The following is a 12048-nucleotide window of genomic DNA, read 5'->3' on the forward strand; positions in this document are numbered from 1 at the left end:
CTGGTTTGTAAAAGGGAGCACAGATGTTTAGATCTTCAATTTCAAATTTGATGACTAACAAAATGTGACACATTTCAACAAAGAAAATGTGTGTATGCCACGAGAAGTACATGTTTAGAAGCGCTTCATTCAACGAAGAATCCAATGATATACTTGTAGTGGCATATAACACAATTTTCTCTAGCCAACTTGACGACCTAGAAAATGTTCGCCTTACAAATCCAGATAGAGGTCACCAACGCACAACCAGCAGCACAGGAAAAATATAGAACATAATAAAACATCAACACAGCAACATGGACAGCATAGTCTGAACCTGAATGACATTCATCCTGTAAGCAGTTTAACAGGCATACAAGATAAGAGAAAAAAAATCCCGACTTCAGTTACGCTATAGTTTTAACCAAAGTAAACATCCAACGAGGCTGACTGCTATAGTTTTAACCAAAAGTAAACATAAGACGATGCTGACTGGCAGTACAACCGACTCGAGGCACGGCATGTTAAATGCTGAGAAAAATCATCGATATGCTGGCGCTCCAGCAAAGGAATAGAGTGAGGAAACCGGCACACCTGGTCCATTCGTCCTTGCAGCAGGGAGAGGTCTCTGACTGGTTTCAGCATAAGCAGGGTTGGAGGTCTCATAAGAATGTGGGAGATCCACGGCACGAGCGACTCGCTGGTCAGAACGGTAGAGCCCCCCATAAGAACCACGAGCATCTAGCCCTCCTTGACGGTAGGGATCCTCCATACGAGCATCACGAGCAGCAACGTCTCCTGGACGGTAGAGATCCTCCATACGAGCACCACGAGCAGCAATCTCTCCTGGACGGTAGAGATCCTCCACACGAGCACCACGAGAAGCAATCTCTCCTGGGCGGTAGAGATCCTCCACACGAGCACCGTGAGAAGCAATCTCTCCTGGACGGTAGTGATCCTCCACACGAGTACCACGGACAGCAAGCTCTCCTGGGCGGTAAGGATCCTCCAGGCGAGCATCACGAACAGTGGTCCGGTAGAGCTCCGTCATATGGTCAGCACGAGCAGCCAACTCCCCCAGCGGCGCTGCGTAATCCCTTGGAGGTGTTCTGGCAGCAACGCTAGAATTTAAGAATTTTGTTAGTCAAGACAAGATATATATAACTTCAGTGAAGACCAGAACACGATATATAACTTCAGTAAAGACAAGAACACGATATACAACTTCAGTAAAGACATGATAGTATTATAATAACCACAATATGTTCAACTGTTAGTTCGAATTAGCAAAACATACAAATTTGAACTTACCGCTCATGCACTGGATCCACTCGAGAACGGTAGTAAGAATCATCAGATGAAGGAGCCAAATGGTGGTAATACGCTGATGGGACATGCCGAGGCTCTGGTACAGAAGGCATATAGTGAGGCCCTGCGGCAAGAGGAACATGGCGAGGCTCTGGGGCAAGAGGAATGTGTTGAGACTCGGGTGCAGGAGGCGCTTGTTGATAATATATGTGATCATCCTGGACAAATTGACCAGGTCGGGACTCGGTAGGAAATGGAGCAAAGTGTGTTGCCCTATATGAGTCCTCAGGAGGAGGAACATGTACAACCACCTGCGGGCGCCTGTCTTCAACATGCAATGGATGTGGCCTATCTTCATGTTGATGCCTACTTTCTTCATGGCCGTACCTTTCATCTAGATGACCCCTTAGAGCTGATTGGTGTACAGTGCTAGGCTTGAATAGAGCCATCAGCCTACGAACCTGCATATAAATCACATAATATGATAAATAACAAGGTAAAAATGACATTTATGTTTGAAACTCCCACAATAGTTCTGTTGAGTAACTAACTAATTCAACAAAAATTATCACAAGGAAACTCACTTGTGTAGAGGTGATCTCAGGGTCGAATTTGCGGCTTGCACTGTAGTTCTCTTTGATGGCATGCTTGAAACTACTCTCAGGAAGAGGAAGGCAATCTCTATCAGTCGTAAATCTCACCTACATCAAACACATCAAAGTAGTTTTGAGAACCCTTCTTCAGTACTAACTTCTCTGGCATAAGGTCCAATTTTAATCAAAAGGTTGTGTAGAATCTTGTAGCCATAAAATAGTGCTTGGTCACTGTAAGCACATAAAATTATCTGCTGTCCTCTATACCACTTACAGCTATATGTTACAGGGCTAATACAGTGAGCTTGAACCCAGCTGTTAGTAAAACAACCAGTCCAAACTCCAACGTGCAGGACGTCAAAATTTCAGCCTATGATCTCCAGCCTTACTCAAGGAACCTCCAAGTCTCGAACCACCCAACAGAAGTGTAATCACACAGATTGACCCTTGAGAGTAAATACAACTACAAGCAAAACTAGATGTACGTACAAAATACAACTATGGTGGATAGCATCAATCGTTTTAACTATGAAATTTCCAGGGTCCACTAACATATCACACGCCTCTTCATTTTCGCATTCATCAAGTCCCATCATGATAGCATTGGCATAATAATTGGAATTACAATGCACAATATACATCTCCATTTTTCAGAGGAATAAGAAGCACCACTTCTTATATGGTTGTTGCCAAGTTGCCACCATCCTCCAAAGGACTACCAAGTAGTATACATAAAATAAAATTCACTAACTACCAAGAGAAGCATGCTTGCGCAATAAAAATCTTAAAACAAAACAAGGTAAATGAAGGATCTGTGCACAAGAGATGTTAGGTAGTTGTGCTTTTGCCAATAAAAAGGCAAATATAACTTGCTAGACCCCTTCCTCATATAACAATTTGGGCTTCATAGATAAATTTCTATAGGATGGCACAAGCCTGTTAGATACAATTTGTGAAGAAAGCGACGATGTGTCAAGTAAAGATACCTTTTACTTGTACAAGTGCTAACATTGTAAAAAAAAATAGACAGACAATTGAATAAGTGTTTGAGTTTGGAGTGGTTAGATTGGGCCAATGTCAGGGTATACTCCTCATAAATGATTTCTTCATACGAGGAGTTATTTAGATTTTTCATACGTTGCATCTTTAGGTCTCTCTACATCTAACCCATCCATATTTCAAGTTCTCAGCCAATAACTAATGTAAAGAGTCAGCATACTACCACCCAAAAAAATGATCCACGTGATCACGTCTAACTAGACCTAGTGCTGGTCTGACACATAAATTTACACTACTTGTACACTCTACTACTCACAGAAAGAACCTCAACAATATCGACTAAATATCATCAAGAACCATTTGACATGAGAAAACTAGTGCATAGGTTTTACCACATATCTCATATTTGGTACATAATTTGATAGCTGCAAAACTTGATTTACCATGAAGAATCCACGCTTTAGCAACTTCATTGGCAATTGTTTTTATTTTATTTTATGTTTCTTGTGTTTTGCAATAGTTATGAAGTCTACTACACAAGAAAAATCAAGCACCAAAAGGGAAGGAAACTCATTGGTGCTTAATATTGGAGACATGGAAGACTATTTAGTTCTCGGCAAGTAAAGAAAACATAGAATAACTGGTTGAGACATTAAGTTGGTCATTTTTATATGCTATGTAGGAATACATCGCAATTATAATTGGAGAACAGAACTACGATTCGATGATGGTCAGCTAAAATCATGACCCGCCTAGCTACATCTTCCATGATAACTTGGGTAGAGATCCGAAACTAAGGAACCCTATACACATATATGGACACATGCACATACTGTCCAACAGGGTCACTACTCTATTCTACTAATACTTTTCTAGGGCTTACAAACAATGGCATATGGTTCTCATCAAGAACGAGAACATGCCCCCCCTCCCTCCCGCGTCGCCCTCCCTAGGGGCGACCTGGGAGGCGACGCAGCCCTCGAGCCCTCGCTCCCCTCCTCCTCCCCCTTCCCCTGCCGCCGCCGGTGCTCCACGCTGGGCAAAGCCCTGGCGTATCCGGCAGCGGCCGGACTTCGCTCCCAGGCGGCCTTCCCCCTCGAGCGTGGGGCTCGACGAGGCTGACGGAGTTGTGCTTCTCCGGGCCTAGGGTTTCGTGACGGCGGCCCCAGATCCAGAAGGTCAGACCTCTGGATCTGGCATGGCGAGCACGCGGGCGGCGTAGCGCGAGCCTTTGGGGGCACGGCTGCGGCTTCTTGGCTGTGCCTCGGCGGATCCGGGTGGCGGAGGTTGTGGGCCAGCACGGCGGCGGCCATGGTCGGCAGCGCCATGGTGCATGTGACAGGTCCCTCGACTGCGCCACTAGCCCTGCTCGACGTACCCCCCCCCTGCGGTGTCTGGCCTTGTGTGGCAGCCATCCGGCGACTACTGCACTGCGCTGGCCGGTGCTTCCCTACATCGACGGTGATGATACGTGGTTTCCCTCTAGGTGCTGGTGGTCTTCTCCGGCGATCTGCTCCCCCGTCTCCTGTCTGCTCTGCTTCAGAGGTATTTGGGATTCTGGTCTTGGGCCGGGGCAAAATCCCTGTGCGGCGATGGCTGCGCTGACAACGGCGACGCCTGAGGGTGCCGTTACCTCCATGTTGGCGCTGTCATGGCCCGGACTGGATCCTCTCCTCGAGCACCGGGGGAAACCCTTGGTCCTTCACTGGACAAGGCAGTGGCGGCGTCTCAGCGCCGTTCCCTTCTTGAAGGCGCTGCTTGGGTCGCATTTGGAGTCCCCGACGCTGCAGCTGGAGATGGTGGCCTCCCCGGTCTTTCCGGCGAGGCTTGCTGGTACTGCGATGCTGTGATGAGGGCTGCAGCATAGAGCGTGGGCGCCCAGGGCGCAATGTACGCCGGTGCCGGCATGTCCAAGACGATGGCTTCGCTAGTTCTGGTTGGGTCCTGCCATCCACCTGCCGTCTCCTAGGCACATATGAGTGGAAGATACGTTGGCCCGGGCAGCCCTGGAGATGCAGTCTTATTCGGAGGCGCCTGGCAACGGCTGTGACGCGGCCTTGAGGCTCTGAGTCTAGCTACCTCGCCATTCATGTTTGGAGGCTGGACAAGGCAAGAACTTTTGTCATTGCGGTCTGTAGTTGGTAGCACCTCCTCACCCGCTCGTTTGGTGAGGACGATGATGTGTGTGCGTGTGTCCCTCCTCCTGGGAGGTTGTACCTGTACTGCTGTTCTCTCCCTGTTCAATGAAATGAAACACAAACTCTTTTGCGTTTTCTCGAAAAAGAACGAAAAAACATAGAATAACTGGTCAAGGCATTTAAGTCAGACATTTTTATATGCTATAGGGCTGCATCACAATTATAATTAGAAGACAAAACTGTTATTTGATGATGGCCAGCTAAAATCATGATCCGACTATCTAAGTCTTCCATAGTAACTTGGGTAGAAGATACAAAACTAAGGAACCATGTGCACATATATGGACACATGTACATACTGTCCAACAGGGGCACTAGTCTATTCTACTAATACTTTTTTAGGGCTTAGAAACAATGGCATATAGTTCTCACCAAGAATGAGAAAACATAGAATAACTGGTCAAGGCATTTAAGTCAGCCATTTTTATATGCTATAGGGATGCATTGCAATTATAATTAGAAGACGGAACTATTATTTGATGATGGCCAGCTAAAATCATGATCCGCCTAGCTACATCTTCCATAATAACTTGGGCAAAAGATACAAAACTAAGGAACCCTATGCACATATATGGACACATGCACATACTATCCAAGAAAGAAGTGTCACCAGTCTATTCTACTAACACATTTTTAGGGATGGCAAACAAGGGCATATATCCTCATTGCTGATGTTTGTGAAAGCTTACAAACAACTACGCAATCAAAGTTAGAATGTAAGATTATTGCTAATTACTGTAATCCATGGCCCTGTTTGGACCTAAAATAGAGCTTATCTTTCTCAGAAATAGTGTGACCTAGCAAGATTTCTACTCATGTGTCATGTCTAACATATTCATTTGTGTTCCAAACTTATCGGAGCAACTGAGCCACACACATCCTTAGGAACAATGCATACACCCATAAAACGCAAAACAGCTCACTCTACTACCATATATGGATCTAAATAATGGAAAGTCAAGATTACCTGAGCAGGAAACTTCCCGTTAAATACATTTCTGACAAGGTTTATCCCGCCCTTTGATGTCGCCTTGTACACCCCATATAGCAGCCTCAAGTCGAAATCATACAGGAATACCTTTGTCCCTGGTCGGACCTTCTCCACCATCTCCTTCTTCCCCATGGGCATGCCAAACACGCGGTTCTTGAAGCACTCCGGCTTAGTCTGTGCATTGCACATGAAGATAAGCCCTCCTCCCCTGCTATCACCACCACCCCCTTCTTTCTTGGCTCCCTCCTCCTTCACCGTCCCCTTCTTATTCCCCTGTGCCTCCTCCTGCTTCCCCTTTCCCTTCCAAGCCATAAGCCTCTCCTTATGCCCCTTCTTGTTCTTCTTCTTGCTACCACCACTACCGCTAGCACCCGCCCCATTGCTGGTGGCAGCTGCAGCATCAGCCGGCTTTGGCTTTGGCTTTGGCTTTGGCTTCGGTTTTGGAGTCGACGCTGATGCTTCTTCAGCGGTGTCTGGCTTTGGTGCCGGTACCTGGGCAGCAGACGATCCTTCAGCCACGGTGGCTGGCTTCAAAGATGCCGCAGGCGACCCTCCAGAAGGGGTGGACCGTTTCGGCGCAGATGCAGGGGCAGGGTCGTCCCTGCCGGCAGCGACCGCGGAGGCCGCCCCATCGGCCGCTGCCGCAGCAGTGGCCGCGACCTTCGCACCGGTGCCAACGGCTTTCCGTTTCTTAAACTTCGACGCCTTCGCCGAGCCAGAGCCGGAAGCGCCCGCCGGGGACGGCCGGGCAGCACTGCCGGAAGAGGCCGCCTTGGCCTTGGCCTTGGCCTTGGGGGTGCTAGTGGGGGTCTTCACCATGGCCGCTCCACGGGGCGGGTCGGGGGAACAAACAACGACAAAATCACCGCAAAAACAGCGCCGCGCCCATCAAAATCGACGAGACATCTGGAAGGAAGGGCAGAACGAAACAGGGGATTCAATTGTGGCACGTCCTAGGGGAATCAGGAACGAATTCGTGCGGCGGAGGAAACCCTAGATTGCTGGCCGGGCGAGACGGGCCGCGGGCGGCGTACCTGGGATGCGCGAAGACGGCGAGAGGCGAGAGGCGAGCTGAAACTGAAGGGGGAGCCAGCGAATGGGTGGGATGGGGCGAAGAATTATCAGGTTTGTAGGTGCTTGGACGGCCCGGATCGAGCGAGGGCCCGATGAATAAATTGAAGCATCTCCAAAAGCCGCGTTATATAAGCGCCGTTTTGAAAAAAGACGCTCTTTTGCACGCGCACAGCCGCTCCGGTCGCTCCAGCGGAGACGTAAAAAATATGCGCGCGTCATAAATGGTTCAGCGCGCGGGACGAAATGGCATCGCGCGTCGTTTATTTGAAGCGTCCGCTTCCGCGCGCTGGACAACGACGACTCACACGCGGCTTCCACCCACCACTAGGTCCATGTTGTGACACCGCCGTCCGCGCCACCCCATTTGCTCCGGCGACCCGACGGCGCTACCCCGGCCTATCCCCGCGATGTCGCTGGTTCCTCCATCTCCCTCTACCCGCTGCCGCCCCTCGCACGCGTCGTTCCTCCGACGAAGAGCGTCCGGTCGCCCACTGTCGCTCGGCGCCCACAAGGTGTTCGATAAAACGCTTGCAAGGTTGTATTGCTTCAACTTCACCTTTTTTACATGAATTTGGTGCTTGTATTTTTTAGTTTTTAGACTAATTTAAGTTCAATATTATAGATGAGTTCGTCATATAATTCTTTCGAAGAAAAATTTAATATTCAAGAGGAGGAGAACCTAGCAATGATCCTAGCTATGCACATCAACAAAAAGCCGAAACACGGTTGTTCGGTTATGGGTCGGCGGAAAATTTGGAGGGATACAATTAATGCCGACAACAGATTGATGAGGCACTATTTTGTGGAGAATCTCACATATCCCGAGTCGTACTTCAGGCGTCGGTTTAGGATGAGCATCGAGTTGTTCATGCGCATTGCAGAGAAACTGGTGAGCCATGATTGGTTTTTTCAGCAAAGGAGGAATGCCGTCGGAGAACTCGAACATAACACCTTTCAAAAGGTGACAACAACTTTGCTTATGTTGTCATACGGTATTCCGGCTGATCTAGTTGATGACTATTTGGCCATGGGTGAAAGTGAGGCCATCATGTGTGTCAAGCGCTTCGCGGTCGGAATTGTACAAGTGTTTGGTCCAGAGTATTTGAGATCCCCCAATGCTGACGACGTCGCAAGGCTATTAGAGATGAACCAAGGTTGCGGGTTTCCAGGTATGCTTGGCTCAATAGATTGCATGCGTTGGAGTTGGAAAAACTGTCCTAAGGCATGGCATGGGCAATTCCACAGCCAAAAAAGGGATTCCACTATAATCCTTAAAACGATGGCCGGTCAATAGACTTGGATTTGACATGCTTTTTTTGGAATGCATGGATCTTTGAATGACATCAACGTTGTTAATCGGACACCACTCATAAATAAGATTGCAAATGGTGAACTATCATCGGTGGAGTTTGTAGCAAATGGCAATACATACAACTATGGCTACTATCTTGCGGATGTTATCTATCCAAAATGGCAAACATTTGTGAAACCGTTGAAAAAAACAGAAGGTAAGAAAAATCTAGATTTTCACAATGCCCCCGCGACGGCTCGGAAAGATGTGGAGAGAGCTTTTGGATTTTTGCAAGTCTAATTTTCTATTATGAGAGGACTGGCTAGATTTTGGGATCAAAAGATTCTTTGGTACATCATGCACGCTTGTGTTGTCATGCATAGCATGATCATCGAGAATGAGTGTGGCCAAAATTTAGACTATTCTCAGTATGAGCTCTTGGGACATCCCGTGCTAGTGCGTCGAAGTGCTACTAGGGTGGTTCGATTTGTTGTCTTCTATCATACCATTCGACATTCCCAAATGCATAATAATCTTCAAAAGGATCTAATCGAGGAGTGGTGGACATGGAATGGCCGACGAAATGAATGATGATTTGTATGTTCGATGTTGTAGCGTCGAACTATTATTGTATTGAAAGATAAACTATTTTATCAATAATTGAACTATTTCTTGTTAATTATTTTTTATGTGTTTGATTTTTTTGGTTTTGTTTGGAGTGCATATGTTGTTTGTGTTGGGCGCACAAGCCATTTGTTTTGCAGCGTCTGTTGGAGCGGTTCGCGCGCGCAATTTTTTGTGACGGCCGCTGAAGCCAATGCTCTCCAACGCGTTAAAATTCGATATTTCGATGCTGCAAAATGTTTTTAGCATGCACAACGGTTACGTGGTTGTTTAAGATGCTCTAAGATGTATACTATCTTTGTAATCCATTTATTGTAGTTATCTACAGGGTTTTCTTTCTCGCACCTTTTTTAAATGTTTCGATAAACACTCTCCTAGACTCTCTTTTTTAACATAATAATCAACTTTATTCCCATGTGATAGACATATTGTTTACAAATTGAGAAAAAAGAAAGTCAGGGATACTAGAATCCCAGAACTTTAGAATGCAGCAAAGACAAACAATCTACACATCATTTTTCTTGTAAGAAATGGAAAATTCATGTGTATGTCATCCAACAACTTTCCATGTCAATGCATCCCCAAGAAAAAGACCATCTTCCTTCATTGTGTTATCTCGGGTTGTTTGTATATAATATATCTATTCATGCTACCCGCAAAAAAATGTATCTATTCATGCACAATGAGGCTATCAAGTGTTATGTTCTCAACACTCTCTATTTTCATCTTTGTAGAAACGCGGAAACGACAAAGGATAGAGTTCTAAGGATGTAAAGACTTCACCCCCTCCTTTACCCCTCGACTTAGATAGACAAAATGTTCCCTCTTTTGTGTCATCTTCTTTTAGTATATTGTTTTCGTTCATGAGCGGTAATCATACTATGAAGCATAACATTGTTAACGTCATCTCTTCGTTTTTTGGGGAACCCGCATGCAAAAAAAATTAGGGTTTTGCGGAAATAAAGACCTACACACACCCCTCATTTGCCTCTTGGATATAGACAATTGGTTGTTAATGGTGGTGGTCTAAAATTAGGTGGTTTGTGGGTAAGGATGCAAGAGTCCATCAAAGGACATGTCAACAAAATAAAATAACAATGAAGTGTGATAAGACTTTTCTTGGATGTGCGAGGTTGAGCAAGAGGAACAATAAATGGGATTTTTATTTATCAGATGTGTATCTATCTACTAGGTTTTCATATTTATTTACATCTATCTACATGATTTGGTATCTCAAATATATTCACACATCAATTCTAAAAGCATGCCACTAGTATAATTCATAAAGTAGGAGCAATGCACACGCCCCTTTTGGCTATTAGAGATTAGAGAATAACTAGTCATCAACCCGTGCAGCTGCACAGGCTAGCGACTTGAGTCCAAAAACTTGGTTTTTTAATATACTTTGCAAAAAGAATAAACATCAAGTATCTTTTTTAATTTCTAATTATAAGCGTACTTTTAGATATCATGGTCATATTGTTTAGCCTTTCAATCGATGTATAACCATACTTTGTGGCAACGTATAAATTTGATGTATTTTGAGTACAAAATGGAAAATTAATGCCTAATTTATGGTAGTAATTCGGAAAATATTAAAAGCAATCTAATTGGAAAAATTATTGGCAAACATGATACTTTACTGAAAAAATAGAAATATACGAATAAATTATTTTTTCGTAAATGACACATTTTTGCACATTTGAAATTTTGTCTCGAATATCTTTATCAATTTTAGATGATTGGGATTGGTTTTGTTGAGCAATAGTTAAAAAATATAGTAAATCCCTTATAGAATAGTTTAAGTTGTTGCTCTTATCTGTGGGCATGAAGTATTATAAATGGTTGCGAGTGTACATTCTTTAAGGAATGTAGAAGTTCTTATCCATTAGTAAATGATGAGAGGAGTTGTTTCTTTTGATGAAGAATTAGATAGTTAAAGACATTAAAATTGTGTGGATTTTAGTCTTTGAGACGTGCAAATGGATGTCACACATTTGCCTACCTAATATTTCTCACTATGTCTTACTCTTTTTTATCTTGCAACTTGGTCGACTTAGAAATAATATTTGCCCAGTCCCTGAGAAATAACGATTTAAAATATTCTAATGCAGTAGCAGTTAAGAATACAATGTGATTTATATATGCTATTTGAGAAAATCAATACAAAGGGTTTCTATAGGCCATTATTGAAGCTAGATAGAAAATATATTTTGCATTACATAGGTCATAATTAAAAATAGTAAAAATTTAGTCTGAAAATTACATACTTAAAAATATATTTTACATATTATGCAACGCTTATCTCAAATTGTGTTCTGCATTAAATCATGAATCTTATAGTTTATACCGAATGAATTTGGGAAATATATATCGTGAAGCTTTTTTTGTGCTAATGAAAGGAACTATAACGATATATCTAAAAATAGAAGCATTGAAGTAGCTTGCAGAACTATGCATAACTTCAATGTTTATCTTTCGGCTTTTTGGCTACAACTACAAACTATTACACAACCTCACCGCATCCAGGTAAGATGGAGATGGCAACCGAGGGAGACAACAGAAAATAGTTAAAAAAAACTATGCACTGTATTATATCCTAAAGAGAGTAAATAACTCTATTGTTTGTGAATAAAAACTCTTATGTATGACATATCACTTTTACAAATGCATCTTGTATTAAGACTGTATTAGTTACATATACGCATGCAGATTCCCTTGAGACGTATCGTAAATCTTGTTACCATATATAATATATTAGGCACATTTAAAAATAAGTAGCACAACCGGGCTAGTCTGATCCATCCATGAAAACGTGTTGGCATAGGGGTTCTTTTTTTATTGCCTTTCCATGGTGGCTGGCCGTGACGTGTCTATGACAGATTTGTTTTTTTTTCTTTTGACTCATGTATGGACACGTTCCTACATCGTTACCTCATAGGACTCTTATATGGAATGTCTAGATTTTTTTAATCCTAATCGTATATTCAA

The 12048-nt window shown here is 44.0% G+C and overlaps 1 protein-coding gene and 1 pseudogene across 1 annotated transcript; both read right to left on the minus strand.

The window, feature by feature from the left end:
• Positions 1–306: 306 nt before the first annotated feature.
• Positions 307–7199, minus strand: LOC123413371. Its single transcript, XM_045106312.1, has 5 exons — positions 7103–7199; positions 6045–6974; positions 1872–1988; positions 1291–1748; positions 307–1100 (listed from the first exon to the last, which is right to left on the minus strand). The coding sequence occupies exons 2-5, from the start codon at positions 6885–6887 to the stop codon at positions 521–523; spliced, it is 1998 nt and encodes a 665-aa protein (XP_044962247.1). The 5' UTR covers positions 6888–6974; positions 7103–7199; the 3' UTR covers positions 307–520.
• On the minus strand, positions 3804–6038 carry LOC123413372 (annotated as a pseudogene).
• Positions 7200–12048: the final 4849 nt, after the last annotated feature.

This window comes from Hordeum vulgare, chromosome 7H (genome assembly GCF_904849725.1).
Source record: "Hordeum vulgare subsp. vulgare chromosome 7H, MorexV3_pseudomolecules_assembly, whole genome shotgun sequence".
In the NCBI taxonomy this organism is placed as follows: Eukaryota; Viridiplantae; Streptophyta; class Magnoliopsida; order Poales; family Poaceae; genus Hordeum; species Hordeum vulgare.